We start from the raw sequence: 20,917 nt of genomic DNA, 5'->3' as shown, positions 1-20,917 counted from the left end.
TCCTTTGTGAATATTATTGCATTTTCAGTTTTAATTTCATCTTAGAAACAAAAAGAAGAAATGAGTCTAAAGGTACGTGCTGGGAAGAAAGCAATGTAGGCTTTTCCAGCAGCTCCGTTACTGTGTCCTCATGATGCCCTGCACAGTGTGGCTTCCAGACGGCCTCATCTGCTCCTTTAGTGCCTTCAACTGTCAAATATCCTGAACTGGACAACACAGCCATTCATGCTGAGACAGTGCCAAACCTTGAACACACAGCATTAGCCCCAAAAGCCCTGGTCTTTATAACTGTAGTACATCCAAAGCCTTTCTCACTTCTTTATTTTCCTGGATTATCTCAAGTTACAAGGAACATTTCAGATCCCTTCGTGCATCAGAATTTTCTGCCCACCTAGACAGGCAGCCTTGCATCCTGACAAAGAATTCAGGCTGGGGCTTTGAGATACCTGGGGCTGAATCTTTACTCTGCCATGGGCTAGTTGGTAATCATGAGCAAGGTGCTAGACCCTCACAGATCTAGTTTCCTTCTTTATAAATAAAGGTAATTATAGTATACACTTCGCAGGGCTTTTTTGAGGGTTTACAGAGATGTGACATATAAGTACTGTGTCCTGTTTGGCATATTAATTGCTACTAACAACAGCAGCTCTGTGGTCATCATCATGACATTCAAATTCTCACATCCTATGGAGCCCACCCAGAGGGCTACATGCAAGTATCTGTAAACTTCCTTTTTTTCCTTTGTCTGTCTAAAAGCAGCAGACTGTTTTAACGGGTCCTTTTCTTCTACCCCACCTACAAGCATTCTGAGAGCCTCCTAAATATAAAGCATCTTTTGGCGGGGTGTACAACATTTGGAAAGGAATAATGAGACTAGGGATTGTTTCCCAGAAAAGGTCAGGGGGCTGAACTTCCAAGAAGGACTTACGCTACCAGTTCTAATTCAAATAAGGAGAGAAGGGCCTTTAACCCATCAAAAAGGGATAAATGTAAAGCACACAACTGAGAGAGACACATGAGGCGTTTCCTTTGGAGCTCATGATGACTGATAGATTGAGAACTCCAACACGGAGCAGTTTCTTTGTTTGCACAGCTGGGAAACACTCTATTAACCATGATTTTCGAAGGAGAATCAGCAGTGCTCATTTCAAATCTTGGCACACTGAGTATTAGAAAAGGTCATCCCTACTTTATGGGCTATCTGGGCCGGCTGACCACTCTTTGCTGCTGTCCCAGCTCACTTGTTGATGCAATGGTGTGAGTTCAGCACTTTAATCTGCCTAGCCTGTCTCCAGTGGCAGGGACTGTTCAAATGTCTTTAAAATGGCTGTTTTGCCTCATTAGGGCTGCCTCCCTCAAGACGGGCCCTACTTTGGCATAAAATGAAAGAAACCAATGGCCCCCAAGCCTTCCTGGATTTTGCAATATAGTGGAGAAGGCAGAGAACTCCTAAGGCCTGTGCATGTCCCCTACATATGCATTTCCAGGGGAAAGTATCTGAGGACTACTAGCTAAGAAGGGTTTCCATGGTTACAGACTTCTAAGAAAGGTGCTCTGCTTGGACATCTAGTCCTTGAGCACTGAAGATCCAGAGACGGCAAGGTGGCCGCCGCCCCTGCAGGGTCACTCTGTGGTCAGGCTGCTCGGTCTGTCAGCAGGCTTCCTTTTGGCCTCTCCCTGGACGACTTGGGCACTGGATGCTGATGCTTCATTTCCTTGAAGAACTTGAGAGAGTCAGGATAAAAATATGTTGGAGGGTAGGGCTTTGGACCTAATGTCACTTGAGATGAAAAATGTTATACTGTCTCCATTCTATAACAATCCAACACCATAAACAAAGATTTAATTAATGACCATAGATGAATATTTGCTCGCTGAAGTTACGTGGATAAAAATCCCATGACAAAGGCAATGTGAAGCCAGTGTTTACATAGTCACAGATGAGCAAAACCCAACATTGTCATGGCAAGGGGGACTTTGAAGAGAGGCAAACAAAGAAGTTCTGTTCCCTAAGCCCATCAGAAGGAAATCCCAATAGAAGAGAGAGTCATGAAGGTGGATCTACAGGGAAAGGCTGCCTTAGGGATGCAGGATTGGGGAGAGGGGTAGTTAAAGGGATGGGAATGGGAATCAAAGCCACATAGTGGAATCCCTCTGCCCAGCCCACCAAGCTACTCTTCCTGTCTTGGATTTTCTGCACCTATAACTCTTAGTGGCTATATTCTATAGCCAAGCCCTGAGTTGACTAAATAGTCTTCACAAGGATGCTTCAAAGATTCTTATAAACAATGACTAAAACTAAATTATGGCACAATATTAGTTGATTAAGAGGAGACTTCAGTTCCCGTGATTTTCATCAGATGGGTACAGGCAGCAGTAAAAACAATCACCCATGACTAATGTCTACTAGCAGATGGAAGGAACTGCAATCTGGAATGGCAAGAATAACAATTACAAAGTTTTTTAAATAAAAAAAAATGGAAGGGAACTTTTTTAACCAAGGCCACAGAATAAAGGAAAGAATGGGGAAGCTAGCTCACTCTGTTTTCAAATGTCAACAAAGTTCCAGGATGCACAGAAGGGCTACTGCTGTCAGAGGAAGTTTGGGTTTTCCTCGCCCCCTTTATCCATACCACGTGCCTGCTATAGATCCTCCTGAAAGGAAGTCAAACATGTGACCCTGTAATAAACTGGATGATGGACGTCTTTTCATAAGGCAAGCAAATCAACAGACAAATAATTGTACTATGTGTTACTTTAGAGATTCAAAGGAACTTAAAGATCCTCTGTGCTGCCCTTCGTTTTTGAGGTGGGAAAATTAAGACTTGTTCAAAAGGCTGGTCCAAATAGAAGCAGAAAATTATAGACAAAGCCAGGTAAAGGTCAGGGTGGGAAGAGGTTTATTCATCTGGCTCTGAGAAATTCCTCTACCCTGCCATCAGTGCTGACCCCTCAGCATCTGTATTTTTTTCTCCTGTGGGTTTACCTCTGCCCACACATGATCTGAACTGGCCCAGTCTGGGTGACATAATCTTTTCTGAGGGTAGGAGGTGGGGTTGGAAGTTAGAGTTCAAATTTTCAGGGCAGTATCCAGGAAAGGAGAAATCAGATCTTTGCTGTATAATGTCTTGTGCACACTATTTATTATGTAATGGGGGCACAGTGGGGGGCATGGTGTAGGAAGACCATTTCAGGCTCTGCACATACATAGGGGAAGACCTATCTACAGAGAATAGTGCTGTAGACATGTAAAGAAAACCTGTGGAGTTAAAACAAAAATACATCTACCCTGGTCTTTCATGAGACTTGACCTTCCCTTCCCACTCAAAGTTCTGAGTCACTCTCCTCTGTTTCCAAAACATTCCCTTTTTTAATTGCAGAAAACAACTTTGGTTGTTTGAAGCTAAAATAAGTTTTTCTTAAGTCACCAAAAGTGCAGCTGAAACCTGTCAACCCTTCAACCCCTCCTCCTTCTCCTGCTAAAATCCAAACATAATGTTTATGAAAGATAGCTTAGGAGACCAATAGAGGGACAGACCTCCTGAATCCATCAATATCAACTACTCTGTCATGGAGCACCCTTCCTCTATTAATACTAATAATCAATATACTCATTTTCCAGCTAGCATAGGATCATTTGCTTTGAGTAAAGATCAAGGCTGGGCTCTGTCAGGCAGCCAAGATAAAGGCAGAGTCCAAGGCTCCTGTCACAGAGCCTGTGGTCTCAGAGGGGAAGTAAGACTGTCTACAGATTACTTACCACAGGGAATAATGTATAACTTGCATGTGAGGCAGTGAGCTGCTAGTCTGACTTGCATGGCCTCATTTTCTACCTACAACCTTATAACATGCAGGTACTGCCATTACCCACCTTCCGCAGGTGATGTAATTCAGACCCATCCAGAAAGTAACCAGGTAGATGGAGGAAGCTGGATTTCAAATCCAATACTCTAGACTGTACATTCTGCTACAATTTGCCTTCTTGGCTATACACAAATGGACAAAGTCCTCACTAAACTAGGAGGTCCTATGACTTCCCTGCCTGTTCTGTGTTGAAAGCATTGTTTCTGACATACTGTATGTATGGGGGGGGGCTGTAATCAATTGACCTTACAAATGTAAAACCTATATAAATGACTGAATGCTTATGAACTATCACTGAACTACTGAACCTAGTGCATACCATTTCATTAACCCTTATATTTAATAATAACAGAAGAACTAGATGCAAAATTATAGTAATAGAGGAAGAATAAATTCAAGAGCTCAATTACACAGTATAGTGACTTACTATTGATAACAATGTATGTATAGCTGAGGATAGATTTCAAATGCTCCCACCACAGGCAAATGACAGTAGGTGAGGTGGTTCATGTTAAGTACCTGATTTGCCCTCCACAATGCAGCCGTTTCTCAAACATCATGCTCTATGCTATATGTGCAGCTATTACTTGCCAATTAAGAAGAATCAATTCCCCCCTGTCCTATTTTGTTTTAAGTCCATCAAGTGCCATTTGTGTTGCCTCAATACTCCATCCCCTGGAGTGTATGAAATTCTCAAAAAATGAATAAAAAATATTATTTTAAAAAGTTGAAGGAAGACCTATTATGACTACTCCCATTGTGAATAATAAAACACTGAATTAAGTTAAAATTAACTTCACTAGTCATATTGGCAAAGTTATGATATGTGAAATATCAAATCAGAGATCCCAACAGCTTGACACAGGAACATCAGCTCCATGGGATCAGTCAGGGACCCGGGCTGGGGAAGGCTCTGCATCCTATAACTATTCCGTCTGGATATATCAGCTTCTAAGTCCACAGGAGCAAAAGAGCCTGGACACACCATACCAGCTCCAAAGTACCACACCAGCTCCTGAATGCTTTCACTCTGATTTGGCTCAGGTTGGGTTCCTTCAAACTTCCCAGAACATGTCTTGAGGCCAGCCTCAAGAGGACTAGGAATAGTAACAGAGCCATGGATATTTGGGGTTAGAAACTGTCTTTGTAGAGCTGCTCTCTCATGATTACTCAGGTACTAAGCAGCAGAGTAAAGAGCTTAACCTCCTGACCATGTCCTCAAAATGTATAAACATAATTTTGGAAGAGTTGTTACATATCTGCTAGTGACAAGTTAGAAATGGATTTTATCTCTCACTCATATTTAGTAGCAAAAAGGGCATAAAATATAGTTAGGAAGGATGATTAAGGTCTAGTATTCTTACAGCACAGTATAGTAGCGATATATCATTTATTTGCATATTTCAAAATAACTAGGAGAGAGGATTTTAAATGTGTCCAATACAAAGAAATGACAAATAGTAATGGATGTGCTTATCACCCCAACTGCACATTATACACGTGTCAGCATCACACAGAATATGTGTGATTACTAATTGTCATTTTAAAAATGGCCAACTTTTCTTAGGGCTTTCACTTTTCCCATGCCTGTTGTTAATTCTGCACACCTAAGGGCAGGCATTCAGAGTGGAGCCCATCAGGGAGACCCACCTTTGTTGGCACAGGCCATCCACTTGAGGTTATCTGCAAAGGCAGCCTCCCGTCCAATGAGGTAGGTGAACATGCGAACCTGTGAGAGGAAGACAGACACAGTGAGTGGTTTTCAACTTTGCCCCATCCTGCATAGACCACATGCATGCCTCACACACATGTGCTTTACCTCTTTCATGCTCCATGATTCCCATCTGTAGGAACATATTTAAGACATTTGAAGTACAGTCAGCTAGAAATATATCCAGGGAGGCCTTTGATCTTTGCAACCATATGGCTCGGGTGGTGGTTGTTTTTCGGTGTGCAATGTAAGACAGAGGAAAAGGAGCAGAAATGGGAGACTGGAAGCACCGAGCACTGGGTTTGCTCCACATGTGGGAGATCATCCAGGTTCAGGTCAAATCTCTAGTCATTTTCCTCATTTCCACAGGAAACCCAGAGTGTGTGTGAATTTCTGGAGAGTGAAAACACCGCTGTGAAACTCTAGACATTTTTCCCTAACAAAAAGCACAGGCTACAAGTGCTCTCTGTCTGGAGGGATGGGTGTGTTTTTAGGCCAATAACAAGAGGCACTGTCCACAGCCAGGAGATCCATGGGGTCACTCTCTAGTCCTCTTAAGTTTTTAGCTTATGTAAACTTATATATAAGTTTACCCCTCCCCAAGTCCTAGGGAATCATTAGGTAAAGAAAGTTGAAGAAGAAAAGAATTAAGCCCCTTTCACTAGACTTTAGAATGATATGAGGGCTAATACTCCATGGTCCAAGTCAGTCTGTCTTGTAGGTCAAATGCATTCCTTTGGTCCTCTCTTTGTGACTAAGCGTCATGAAGATGGAGCATTAGATGAACAGTCCATCTTGTCATTGAAAACTTCATGAGCCAATATCCCCTTTGGCTCAGCCATGTTGGTGGATCACACACAACTATTACTCCTCCAGGGCCCTCCAGTAGTTAATTGTGGTTAACTACTGCCTAGTGGAGTTAGGTTTGGGAGACCAATCTCCTATATTAGATGCCCCTTTGGTGGAGAGAGAAAAGAGCTGTGTCATCCAGCTATGCCACTATGGATCACAGGATTTAGACCATCACTACACAATGAAAATACAGCCTTGCAGCTCTTTATATAAACAAGGATCTCACTAATTCTGAATACATTCTAATCTTGGCAGTATAACATTAAGTCTACTTCTAACTGAGAGAGACGTTTAAATGCACATGATGATAATGTTGCCTCAGTCTGTGCCCATCTGTGTCTGACAAGTCTTTCCATTCTTCACAGCTCTTGAACAGGGTCTTCCTAGGTAGCAGGACCAACACTCAGGCTTCACCTGACTCACTCCCCTGGATTTTTCCCCAATCATCCCACTAGGAAAATTTGGGAGTAAGGATATTTATTTATTTATTTATTTATTTATTTATTTATTTATTTATTTATTTATTTTTGAGGCAGGATCGCCCTGTAGTCCCAGCTGACCTGGAACTCACTATGTAGACCAGGCTGCTCTCCATCTCGTGGAGATCTGCCTGCCTTTGCTCCCAAGTGCTGAGATTAAAGGTGTATGCTACCACACTAGGCCAAAATACGATTTTTTTTAAACCAGAGGATTTTAGTCTTCCTAGAGGAAGGGAAAGCAAAGATCAGACCTCATATGCACAAAAATTGTTGCCACCACCCCTCCTATCAAGCTACTTTTGTTCTTTAGGTTCCCTTCCTGGTCATGTTTGTACATAGCTGAGCATCTCTGATTTAGGAGGAAACTGAGGCCTAGCTTAATGTGGTTATTTCCTTTGTTTCATCAAGGTCTTCTCTCATGAGAGGGCTTCTGAGAACTCCAGACAGTGTGGGTGTCTCCTCTGAACCACTGGAGCTGTCGGGTCTGTCAATACAGATGATTCCAACCAGCTGCAGGCTCACAGGAGCCAACACCCACAGGATCCAGGCTGGAGTCCATTCTCATGAGATAAGACCCATGCTTCTTCATAAATCCTTGAAGTTCTTTAAAAGTAAACACTAGACTGGTAAAAACTTGCATCTTTATTGTCTCTTAGCCTGGCAAGAAAGCTTAAGAGATGATTCTTAGGCTCTGAAGCCATGAGTCTCATCTTCATGGGCAAGGACCCAAGGCAAAGCAGGCTTCTCGACTGTCCAGATGAAGAGGCACAGCATAAACCATTCTCTCTTGGGGGCATAGCTAAAACCCCAGAGCAATGCTTTGAGTCACTGGCAAAACTTGTACAATTCCTGATTTAAAATATGGCAACCTACTTGGAAAACCAGTAGGACTGCGCCAAGCTTCAGATCAGCCATGATTGCTCAAGAATTGTGCTAACAAGCAGCACATAATGAGAACCAGTACCATGATCCCACCACCACCACCAGTAAGGCCTCCACAGTCAGCACTATCCGAAGGTCAGGTGCTCTGCCTAAGGATTTATAAGCATTATATTTGCTTTGTTGGTTTCTATTTCATTTTATTGCTTATGAAAGAAAATCAGAATTATGTTCAGTATTTCCATTTATGTGCAATGCTTGGCTCCCAGGAGGCTGATTTCCTTATCTGAGTAGAAAAAGTGTGGAAATGCCTTGTTACATCTCTGCCTATGAAATAAACATAATCAAATGATATTGGTCTCATGTCCTGCATTGTTTCACAGAAATGCATCTCAACTGACCACAAAAGGAGAGGGATTTCACTTCAAAGTGTAAAGTATTTTAGAGGCAATTTAATAATACCTATCACACATGTTATATGTGTAATTCTTTTGGCCTGGTAATTCTACCTCCAGGCCTTTATCTCACAGCTAGGATTATGGATAAACGCCCATGGAGATGAACAGTTAGCAGAGGTGACAGAAAATGACAGTGCTGAATAATGTGTGTCTTCCAGAAACTTTACAATTCATATTTATATATTTTTATAAATACTTGGTGAAAAAAACACAAGGATGTTCACCTTCATTTCTATAATGATGAAAAAGTCAATCCTGAGTGTTCCCCAAGAGCTGGTTGGCTAATAATTTACATTCATGCCATGGAATGTCATGGAGCTATAGAGTTGTCCACTATGACTCAGTAAAGGTAAACGTCAAATCTAGAGTACTGTATAACATAGAATCCTATATTTTTACTAAAGGAGACTCATAATTTTTAGTTTGTAAATCTTTGTATCATTTGAATGACCAAAAACAGTACTGTTTTGATAATCAAAGCTCATTTTAAATGAGAAGAATGTAAGAAAACTAGTTTCCTGAACAATTCTATATGGATGTAAGAAGAATAAAATTGTAGTGAAAATCAAACAGAAAAAAAGTATGTATGAATGAGGGCTGACTTACTCAACTGCTCCTTTAACTATGTACAGAGCCTCAAACTGCGCCTTGTTTCCCTCATTAACAGATGCTGTGGCTTGGTGGGTTTGATTTCTAACAATGGGAGGTGTTTTACTTAAGAAATTGCACAAAAGCACTTTCATTGATTTGCTATGAGCTCAGTGCTTTCCTGGCATGGTGAGGAGCCTTAGTGCATCCAGACCTGGGGTTGTCCTGAAAGCCAAGTGCAGAGCCTAGACAGTTATGAACATGAGACACAGCACAGCACAGGCCATGACAGCCACCTGGACACACCATGTACCTCCAGGAGCCGGACCTCCCTGCTCCTCATCTGCAGACACAGAAAGTCCCCTCTAATTATCACAACTCAAAGGCAGGGCCAGAAAATGTCTGTGTTATCCTACTGCTTAATTTTGATCTCCCATTAAACTTTGTTCTGCAAACTCAATTAGGTTTAATAAAGTGTTTGGATACAGACTTTCAAAGTCGTGTCTTTTCATTTACTTACCATAAAATTTCCCAAAGAAAACAAACCAAAAAAAATCTCATTCCCTTTTCTTCCCCCAAAGCAGATTACACTAACATTCATGTATAAGAACCCAATCAGAAACTCTAGGGGTGCTGAGCATAGTGATGCAGGACTAAAATTCCATCACTCCAAAGGCTGAGGCAGGAGGATGGCCAAGTTTAAAGACAGGTTGTCAAGAACAGAAAGGAACAGCAGGAAGAGAGGGAGTAGAAGGGGGAGGAACCAGACGGTTCTGCTACCTTCTACCTTGAGAACCAAAAATTATTTTTTATATATTTTATTTATTAATTTTATGTGTATGTGTGTATTGCCTGCACGTAGGTAAGTGCACCCATGCCATGCAATGCCCAAGGAGGACAGAAGAGGCTGTCAGATCCCCTGGAACTGGAGTTACAGTTGTTAGCTGCCATGTGGGTGCTGGGATTCGAACCTGGGTCTTCTGTGAGAACAGCCAGTGTTCTTAACCACTGAACCATCTCTCCAGCCCCAAGAATCAAAAATTCTTAAGAGGAGAAGGGACACGGCTGCAACAGGATTCTGCTTGGGCCACTGCACGTCCAGAGAGGAAGCTGCCACACCTGCACAGCTACCCACAGCAATGAAGGGGAGGAACAGTTCATTGCCTGTCTGTTGCTCGTGCCTTCTGAGTTCCTGCTCCGCGTCAGGGACCTCTTCCCAAATGCAACACAAACTAACCTCGTGGAACCTGCATTTTCTTGGGAGTAAAAGAGTAATAAATGGCAAATTTGTACATAATGTTCATGATTGTTGGATTAAAGGCTATGGAGTAAACAAAGCAGGGTATAATGATGGGGGCTGAGGGAGCTACTAGCTTAGAAAGGGAGGAGGGAAGGCTGTCTTGTCAAGGGGATACCCTAAGCATGGGTCTGGACAGAAGGGCCCACATAACTACTGGAAAAGAATGCTCCAGGTGAAGGGGACAAACAGCACATGGTCACAGGGACAGGGATGCCTGAAATGATGGTGACCATGCTTGAACAGAGTACCTGGGAATGGCTTCATGGGCTGAGCTTGGAGAGGCAGCGAGTGCCCGGCTATGTAGACCCTACAACCTACCCTTAGAACATGGAATTTACACAGCAAGAGCAGAATCATAAAAGGGACTGAGTAGAGGACTGACTCAGGCAAAAGGGACATTATGACTGCAGTGTGGGATGCAGGCTGTGGACACTTCATCAACCTGGCTGCTCATTAGACTTTCTGAATGTTCTTCTAACGCTGTTTATCACACAAAAACAACTCAATGAGAACCTTGAAGCAGGCCCCAACTTTGAATCTCCCCAGGTGGTTTCTAATATATCATCATGTTTGAGATTCACATCCCTAGAGAAATATGGGATTAAATGGCGATCCTGGAAAGCAGGCCACTGTGAGGTTCCACGTGGGAAGTGATAGTGACTCTGACCAGAGTTCTCTGATTTCACTGGACATCAGAACCACCATAAACACATGTTGTGGACAGAGGCAGGCAGCTATAGCCACCTGATTCCAACTGGGATGTGCATGGGCATCAACTTTTCAGGTCTGACACTGAAGAAGTCCACAAAGAACATGAAGCCTGAGCCAAGGGCAGAGGGCCTGGGAATTCAGAAAGCACTAGAGCCATTTCCAGAAATTTCTATCTGTATACTGTAAAGATTGGAAGCTAACCTTCAAGAATTTCACAATCCATAGCTGGATCAGGACGACATTTTAAAAGAAGTTGTGTCAATCTAAAAGTCAGGAACAGTAGATATCAGTCAGACTTGGCAAGTGGTGAATCCACTCAGTTGACTACAAGCTCTTACAGGTGTGGAATCATCTCTCTGTACTTGCTGAGCAAGTCTTTAAACCCACAGCCACATGTTGAAATTACAGCAACATGCTCTTGCTCCCAGGTGAGTAAAAATAGCTGGGAATGATGCTCTCCCCGGTACAGAGTCTATGCTATCACTAGGCAAAAGCAATCTTTTGTTTAAATGTGTCTATATGACATTTTCTACATGACTAGACCAGTCCTGACGTATGCCCACATTGACAGGTTCTAAACTGTAACTCAGGGAGAGGCAGCCTCCCATCAGGCCGATGGGATCTCCACCATGCCTTTTCATTCTCAAATGATGGATGACTTCAGGTTTTACAAAAGACTGATGTCTATCATAAAGTCAGTTTGATGTTCCCGAATGAGTTCTTAATCTTCAGCTTTACAAGTGATATTTCTCATTAACTTCTATTGCTATTTGCCCGTTTCTGTGATTTCTGATATAGCAAAGTGCTTCTGAATAAAATCTTTAATCTCTAAGAAGACGAGAAGGCTGGAACCCAATTATTCTTCCAAATAAGACTTCATAAATCACTTCCAGTATTTATCTTTATGAAAATGCTATGAGAGTAGAGATGGTTTCAGAGAAGAGTGACTCCACGGGAAGCTGTTACATCAAGCAGGCTGTTTTAATTTAGAAGTCATCAAGCTCACAATGTAAGAAGAAACATCCTTATCCAGAGGATGGCTGAGACAACTAAGGTGGTGCTGCCCTAAGTGTCAATAAAATGGGGTAAACTGAATTAGATTACAAAAGTAATAAAATTTCAACAAGTGAATCTCATAGGCCATTATGAAAAATGGACTGTCACTTTGGGGATGCTGCAAGAGCCTGTACAATCACTTTCCAATTCCTCTCTTCCCTTGCACAGATGGCTGAGACCTCATTCATGTGTGGTATTGAAAATGTCCCAATTCAGAAAGAATTGCCATTTGTAATCTTATGGCCCAGAGAGGAGAAAGTGAAACCTGAGTTTCTAGGCCACATATTTTGTCAAGGTGAAGGAGATATCCAGATTCCATTATCTGGGATTGGTACTATAGGACTGGAAGAGGCCAAACTATGGACATCTTCAAAGGGGAGCAGTGACATCATTTATTGGCCTGTGGCTCCAGTGGCCTCGTTCAGGGAACAGAGCCAGTATGTTAACTGCATCTTCTTATTAACTGCATTTTTACAATTATTTGACATGTGTATGTGTCATGTGCATGTATATGTATATTCTCTGAACTATGTGAGGGTTTACATGTGTGTAGGTGCTCATGCATATGTGTTCGTTTGCCTGTGGAGGTCAGAGGTTGATATCAGCCATCTTCCATGATCATTCCCCCCTTTATTAATGAGACAGAATCGCTCTGTGAACCAGGAGCTCACCAGTTTGGCAGGTTTAGCTAGCCAGCTTCCTTAAGGGACCCTCTATCTTAGCCTTCGGAGTGCTGGGGTTACAGGTGGGCCATCATCCCTGCCTAGCTTTTATATACGTGCTGAGGTTTCAAACTCTTGTGTTCATGTTTATGTGACAAGTGCTTTATCCACTGAGCCATCTCCCCATCTCCAATTCTCTGTATTTTAAAAATATTTTATCATTTTTATTTTATGGGTATGAGTGCATTGCCTGCATGTATGTAAGTGCACCCATGCCATGCAATGCCCTTGGAGGACAAAACAGGGCATTGGATCCCTTGGAACTGGAGTTATGAACAGATAGCTGTCACATGGGTGTGGGAACCAAACCCGGGTCCTCTGCAAGAGCAGCCAGTGCTCTTAACCACTGAGCCATCTCTCCAACTCCCAATTCTCTGTATTTTTAACGCTCTATTATCTGAGGGTTTTGTTTGTTTGTTTGTTTGTTTGTTTTGTTGACCTTTGAGATAGTTAATAATGCCTGCAAGTGTATCTTATAATACACAAAACCCAACTTGTCCACAGCCCAGACCCCATCTGTCCTTTCTTTAGGGTCTCACATTCTTAGGACATTGCCCACCTATCCTAGTCACCCCAGAGCTAGCTGTGACAACACTAGTGGCAACCCAGTGGTCAGTTAAGTTATCCAGACCAGCTAACCCTAAACTTACTAGTCCATGCCTCTTTCTCCTCTTGGAAATACAACAGAGGCTTCAACTCCCTGAACCCCTCTCTGCCTTCCCACTCACTTTGCTCTTGTCTCTGTGCTGCTCTGTGTGGTCCTTCATCATATAGAATGCCTCCCCTGAAAACAGGAATAAAATAAACCTCTTCCTTCATGGCAGTCATGGAGTTCATGTGCCTTACTGTCCCTGACTATGATTATTGGCATCCTTAAAACAACCAGAAACAAGGATCCAGGAGTCCAGGTGGGTGATCTTGTTGATCTTGGGCAAGTGACTGAAATCCTCTGTGTTGTGATTGTACCATCTCTAACATGTGGCTCATCCACTTCTGTCACTGTGATCAACAGCATGTGAGAGGAGGTCATAGTGATTAAAGGAAAAGTCAGGAGCCTTGAACTCCTGTCAGCTCTAGCTGTGTCCCACTTGTGCTTCTGACGACTCACTGCAGCAAGACAGAACAAAGGAATCTATCTACAGGCACCTCTCTCACCGACTACGGAGACTGGGTTGAAGAGGAAATTTATTCTCAGGGGTGAAGAAGAGGGTTTTTCCTAGAGGGAAGTTTTCACAAACCAGCACTGAAGTTCACCATTGCTAGGGATAACGGGAATAGCATTTCCTAAAATGAAAGGTATAATGTTTGCAACATCTATTAACCTTCAGAGCACCCCAGGCAGGAGCTACTGAGCTCCTTTCCTTATAAAACACATTCACAATTTCAGCTAAGATTCATGAAGTTTGGGATTCCTCCTTCACCAAATCCCAGGTCCAATTTCTCTAGAGACCTCCAGATCCCAGGTTAAGAACATTTTGGGGGCTGGAGAACTTTCTCAGCGATTGAGAGTACTGGATGCTCTTGAGAGGACCTGGGTTGGGTTCCCAGCACCCACATGGTGGCTGACAACCATCTGTAATGCCAGTTTCATGGAACCTGGCACCCTCTTCTGATCACCATGGGCAACGCACAGCATAGGTGCATTTATACACATGCATTCAATACACTCATACATATAAAATAAAAATAATAAAATATTTTTAAAAGAACACTTCTCTATGCAGCTCATATTCTTCACTGTAAATTCCTCCAAAAGAAAGTGTGTCCTGTGGACAACGGAAGTGGCTCCCACTCTGAGGTGCTCACTGATTTAACAGAAGTTCATTTGCTCCTTACATACCCACTCATTGATGATTCAGAGTACAGACGTTGGCTACCTGTTGTCGAATCCAGGAAGGTCAATTGGAAATAAGTCCTCTACCCAAAGAGACAAAAAGATTTCAGGATCTCTGAGACAGAATAAGCACCCAAGGTGCTGTAAACCTTGGGTTTTTATGATGCACCTCACATGCAGGAGACTTTGCAAGACCACATGCCAAGAAGCAAGGACGCAACGGACCAACAGGATTCCCCACTACAATCAGTTTCAAATCCACAGTATCTCCTACAATTCTTGGTATACAGGCAACACTCAAATGCTCATTGACTGCCAGCAAGCCAATAAAAATCTCCATCTATTGATACTAAACATTTTGAATCACACACCTGTCTTAAGTTTTAGACTCCTACCCATAGGTACAGCCCTTTATTTGTACGGCACTCCCTTCCCTCCTCTCTCATCCCAAGACCTCTGAATGTCAAATGGTGATAGTTATTTGTTCCTAGTTATGTCCCAGTTATGAAGCAAATCTGAAATATACCCTGCAGGCTCCCATTTTAGATTCTTAGTCCCAAATTTGTGGCACAATTTTGAGGCTTGTGGAGCCTTTAAGAGGTGGGGGGTAGCTGGGGAAAGTAGGTCATCCGTGGTCCTTGACCAAGGGAAGAGCCATCAGCCTGAGCCACGCTCACCACTGTGTGCTCCCCACCCAGCATGATGAAGCCTCTCTGGCACTATAAGCCAAAATAAACCTTTCATCCTTTAAGTTATCTTTGTCAGCAATCTTGGCTACAGGTATACAAAAGTAAGCCCCTTTCTTCCACAAAACATGCAGATTCAATACAAAGGCAAAAAGAAAAACATACATGTACAAAGCCATCAAATTAATCCAAACAGACAGAACATACATTTATACAAAAGGTAAAACTGTTCCACAAATTTATATATTGACACTTTTGCTCACAAAAAGTCATGGGCGATATAGCTCCCTAGCTGGGACCTGCCAGAGGCTTTCCATGAATCTGGATTGTTCTGTAGTACAATCTCCTAAGTGCTGGCATGACGTGCTGGGACACATGATAAGCGTCTTGGCTTTAAGCCTTGACAGCACCTTCTCACCACCTGAAATGCTCTATAACTCCATTTCCTATGTCTCAGTCTCCTCAGTCTTTCCTTTCCTTCAGGATGCTCAGTACCCTTTGGAGATACCATGATGATTTTCCCAGGTATCTGACTTATGTCTAGTCTCCTTCTGATTGAATTAGGTGTTGTAAAGATATAAAGAGGCATCTATGCCCAATTCAGTGTCCCAAAGGCAGTAGATTCTCAGTAAATATCAGTTGCCCTTCTCCACGTCTCACGAATTTGTGGCACCCAAAGAAGTCAGCATAGAACACATCTGAATTTATGAGCATTAGAACTCTTTCCTTCACCACTGCCTCCAAACAGCTGGCATCTTAACATCCCTATGCTCAGTCCCCATCATCTTTCCCTTTTAAGACTGAAGATCAGTGATAAAATATAAAGAAATAGAAATCTAAAAATCCTCTGGCCTTATTTATCATTGCCTCACATTCATGGGTTACAGAGATGGTGTTCTCTTCCAGGCCTCCCATGGGTAGATGATCAGCTTATATTTCTTCCTGCGTGTCTAGTCCTTGATTCCAGTACAAAGACTGGAGCCAATGGTGTCTTAAATAACTGCCCACTTCAGAGATTACTGATAGGGAAAGATTTCATCTTAAAGGCAATGATATGACACATGACAGGAATTTCAATGGAAAGCACCCCCCATACACACACACACACACACACACACACACACACGCACACACACATCGAGTGGACAGAATTATTTCAGGGTAACAATGAGAAAGAGGCAACTGGACACATACGTTAGAGGAATCCAGGACTACAGCACAGGCCTGAGCATAAGACACACCTGTTTTCAGAACCTGGGTCCTGTCCATAAGGCCTTGGGCAGGAAAGTGATCACTCAATTTCATTTTCCTAACCGTGGTTAACATCAAATGGAACCGAGTGCAAGGTTGGACAGTGTGAAGTAAAATGTTAGGGGATGGGAGATTAATACCACAAAAGGAAAGAGTCCTTCTGAAGAGCTTATCTCCAAAGTCTGGACCCTTAAGAGGGAACAATGTAGCAGGGAAGGAAGGGCTGGGTGTGTGAATGTGTGAACCTTGAAGAAAAGGCTCAGGTGCTCTACTGGACCACAGACATAATTTCTTCTTTCTTCGGTGCTCTTTTCCTGAAGAACATGCATCATTTTACCTCCAAGATCATGGTATGAGACCAAGACACACTGGACCATGCACACAAATGGAGTCCTTACGATTTTTCTTTGGGATTTGGGGCAAAACTCTCAATAAGCAGCAGCATGTTTGGACAGTGACCACACTACGTGCCACCCTTGTGATCAGCATAACCACAGGATATAGGTGGAGGATTTAGGAATCTGGGATTCTGCCCAAATCATTCTCAAACTCATTAAGACCAGCAGCTGTTGTGGATTCCAAGATAGCCCAGTGGCTCCCTCCCAAGGTTCTTGTCACTTCTATTTTCTCCACCAATCCTCCCTGTCACTAGAATTAGTCCAAAATAGTTTTTCTGCTGTCACCTCACCTACAGCCTTCTGGGGCTTACTGTCATGAGGAGAATCAAGGGCTTGTCAAACAGTTACAAAGATATTGCTGAAGACAGTGTTTCTGTCACTTAACGGTGACACTCTGACAGGCAGGCAGGAGGGACACTACTTCTCATGGATAGGGAGGGAGAACTGCCTATCAGAATTACTAGGTAATCTATATGTGCTAAGTATCTATACAGCAGCCTCTCTAGTGGGACTCCGAAGACCCTCACTTCCCACTATGGAGGCATGCCCTCCTGGCTGATGTCACTGCTCTACTCTGATGTCGGGGAATACAGACTTCAGGTGGATAAGGCAGGAAGGAGGTCAAGGTTACTGAGGGCTTGTTAGGGGGAAATACCAATGGGAATTTCACAATTCATCTTGAATCAGTATGTGTTGTATTTTCTCCTAATCAACTGGTTTGACCTCCAGATGTCAGTCTTACAGATATCTGGGTTTCTCTCTCACTAGCAAACACTGGCTTAGACACCCCAGGGGATACGGTTGCCTGGTGGGAGTTTCCCTTTTTCCTTCCTGCTGATCTCAGTATGTATGATCTCTTGTATTTGATTTCCCCTTTCTATCACTCCTCCACTTGTCCTTCCATCAAGTAGTCACTGAATCCCCAGAGCCATACCAATCAGCCTCTTGGAGATAGAATGAGGTTTAAATACTCACATTGGTCTCCACCATTATAGAACTTGTAAATTACTGAAATGCTTTTCATGCAACAAGAAAGGCCAAGAGATATGAAAAATAAAGTATATGAGTATATGTGTGGAGGGCCCTGTCTTTTGTTGGGTCTCTCAAAAGTCATTAGTTGAAGATCCCCTCAATTTTGGCATTTGTCTCAACAGTGTAACATGCACTGGGAGCATGGAACTGTTTCTCTGGTTGAAGGGCATGTGGTAGAGGCCCAGAGCACCATCTCCTAGTCCTGTGTCCCTCCTGCACTTATCCTCATCCCAAATAACTTGGTTTCGAAGGCAGAATACGTGTCGCCTATGGCTGTATTGCCCCAACTCTGGTTCATAAGGAAGATCCTGAAATTAAAGTTCTCCAACACTGGTGAGATTAACATTCAGGGATGGAAGAACTGTTTCTGATTCCTTGCCAAACTCTTTGTCCCTCCAAATGACTCCTCGGGCACCCCCAAGTCTTACACTAAAAGCACAAAAAGTCACAATGTATTAGTCATACTAGGAAAATAGGGTCATATGGGACAACAGATCATCCCTAGGCGCCTCCTCCAAGCAACAGAGATGCTGTGAAACAAGAGCCTATGTAGCAAGCACAAGGGTGCTGCGAGGGAGTGCAGAGGGTCCAGCAAAGGAACCAGGAAATACAAGCCAAGAAGACCCAGGTTCTAATTGGAGAGCTCAAAGGAGGGTCAAAGCCAGTCTTGAGTGCTAGTCTCCACACTGTCTCCTCACTGTCATGGCTTTGCTAGCTTACTTGCTATTTTTCTGGGGTCAGGATGCTAATGGAGCTCAGGAGAAGGGAAAGACATGGGATTGGCAAGATGGCACAGTGGTTATAAGTGCTTATTGCATGTCCAGAAGACACAATTTCAATTCCAAGCACTGATCAGATGCTTCACAACCACCTGTAACCTAGTTCTGGCGTATCTGACCCCCTTTGGTCTCTGACCGACTTTGGTCTCCTCTGGCACTGTAAGTACATAGTACACATAAACTCATGCAGGACAAGCATAAACATAGATTAAAAATAAGTATTTTAAGGGTGGTGGTAGGAGACAGGTACTCTGTGCTGGAACTGAGTTGGCTCTTTAAAGTGATTCCCTCTACTGGGAGCCTAGAGACTGTTCAAAGCTGGTGTTCAAAGCACTGGTGCCCTTAGCAAGTTGGCAGTGTTCCAGAACAAGCACGATTTTCTGGAAACTGGCATCTTTACTGGAGGAATAAGCTTGAGCATGTGTCTCTGGTATCCCACAGCACAGGAAGGAAGAGCCAGAGTACCTACCTTGAAATCTACTCTTTCAATGGAACTGAGGTAACTTCTACTGACAAGCAGCATGAAAAGCGATCCAAATTAATGGAATTGAATAGGAAAAATAAAATAAAATAAAATAACATACTTGGAATCTTTTTGTCAAGCCCAACGCTGGCAATTGTCACGTACTCCAGTCATACCCTAGTCCAAGCCACCAACACCTTGTGTTTCCCTCCCCCAAAATGCCAAATTCTCACTTCTTTCCTTTCTCAGCTGGGCTTTATCTAATTGCTCTAAAACCTAGAGTTATTTTCTGAATCAGAGCCTTTGCACATACTTCAACGAAACAGTTTAGCTTGGCTGTCTCCTTTCTACCCTCTGGGTCTCATCATTAAATGTTCCAGCTCCAAAGAACCCTCCTTCCTCCTCACATCTATGCTAAGTTCCCCTTTTAAAGATTATTTTTAAATTATGTGTGTGCATGTGTGCATGTATATGTGTGTGTGTGTGTGTGTGTATGTCTGTGTGCCTGTGTGTGGGTATGTGCACATGTGTGCAGGTTCCCACAGGCTAGAAGAGGACATTGAGTCTCCCGCAGGTGGAGTTATAGGTGGTTATGAACCACCTGATGTGAGTACTGGGAACTGAACTCCAAACCTCTGCAAGAACAGCAAGTGCTTTAACTGCTAAACCATCGGCCAATCCAATGTTCCTCTTTCATTCTTAGCCTCTCTTAGTTCTTCATGGGTTTTAACTTACTATATACAGTTATTTTATTTGTTACCTGGTTTGGTCTTGTCCCCCACCTGCGCATACACTTTATAGAAAGGGTACTTCATGTCAGGTAAATAAATTAGTGTAGTTACTGTAAGCAAATGTTGAAATACAGGCTAAGTGGGAATTTTCATCATGGTATGTAGGCTGAGAAAGTACTGAAAAAGACTAATTGAATGAGCATCAATTTATTTTTTTTAAAAAGGCGCTGAGCATCCCCCTCTCTGCACATGCCGGCCACTGTACATAGTATGACTGTCTTGAGGTAGGTGCACTGAGGTTTAGAAAGAGTGGGGCCCCTGTCCCAGGCCATGAAGACTAGTGGCTGCTTTTAAAGTAGATAGGATGTGGGAACTGGAAAGATGGCTCAGTGGTTAAGAGCATTTGTTGCTCTTACAAAGGACTAGAGTTGGGTTCCCTGTACCTGTAGAAGGTAGCTCACTGCCATCTGTAACTCTAGCTCCAAGGAATCTGACACACTTTATGGTCTCCACGGGCATTTCCACACACATGCACATACTCACATGCACACACAAATAAATATTAAATAGTAAATAAATAATATTGAGAGTATATGGAATATCAAAATCATTTTCTTCCTTACTGCACCATGGCATCATGCTGGGTAAAGAACAAACACTAGAAGATGACAGAGGAAAAATATGCTCATGGAAACAAAAACAAACAAAGAGGAAACAGAACAAAATGTCCAACACGACTTGTAAGCACAAACATAAGAGTTTGGAATATTTTCCTGTTGTTTCTGTTGCTGTTATCAAATTGAAAATGGCGTGCTAATGATGAGAGTATTAGGAAACTGCCTTTCTGTTGGTAGGTATAAAAGTTGGCAAGAACTTCCTCAAAGAACTTGGCCACGTCTGTCAAATATTCAAAGTGTATATAACCTTTGACACAGCAATTTTACTTCCAGGAAATCAACCCAAGGAAAAAATTATATAGTGAAACAAGGATGTGCCATAACGGGTATAAGTTGCAGTATTGTTCACGTTAGAGAAACATAACAAGAATCAAAATGCATCACAAAAGAAGATGACATTATAGTGGATGGACAGATTCATAAGCTTCCATAATTCCCTCACAAAT

General features: G+C 42.7%; 1 protein-coding gene across 4 annotated transcripts in view; it reads right to left on the bottom strand.

Moving 5' to 3' along the window:
- Cacna2d3 (calcium voltage-gated channel auxiliary subunit alpha2delta 3) overlaps nt 1-20,917 on the bottom strand; it is a 918,594-nt gene that overhangs the window by 308,208 nt on the left and 589,469 nt on the right. For all 4 annotated transcript variants that reach the window (XR_003846886.1, XM_008851835.2, XM_008851836.2 and 1 more), the window contains one exon: nt 5,515-5,593. Coding sequence is in view for 3 of the 4 variants with exons in the window: in XM_008851835.2 (XP_008850057.1) it covers nt 5,515-5,593 (79 nt within the window). In the remaining variant the exon portion in view is untranslated. The remainder of the gene's footprint in view (nt 1-5,514; nt 5,594-20,917) is intronic.

This window comes from Nannospalax galili, unplaced genomic scaffold, assembly GCF_000622305.1.
Source record: "Nannospalax galili isolate Female #2095 unplaced genomic scaffold, S.galili_v1.0 scaffold485, whole genome shotgun sequence".
NCBI lineage: Eukaryota > Metazoa > Chordata > Mammalia > Rodentia > Spalacidae > Nannospalax > Nannospalax galili.
Note: the sequence above shows the minus strand (reverse complement) of the source record. Positions and strands in the feature narration are given on the sequence as shown.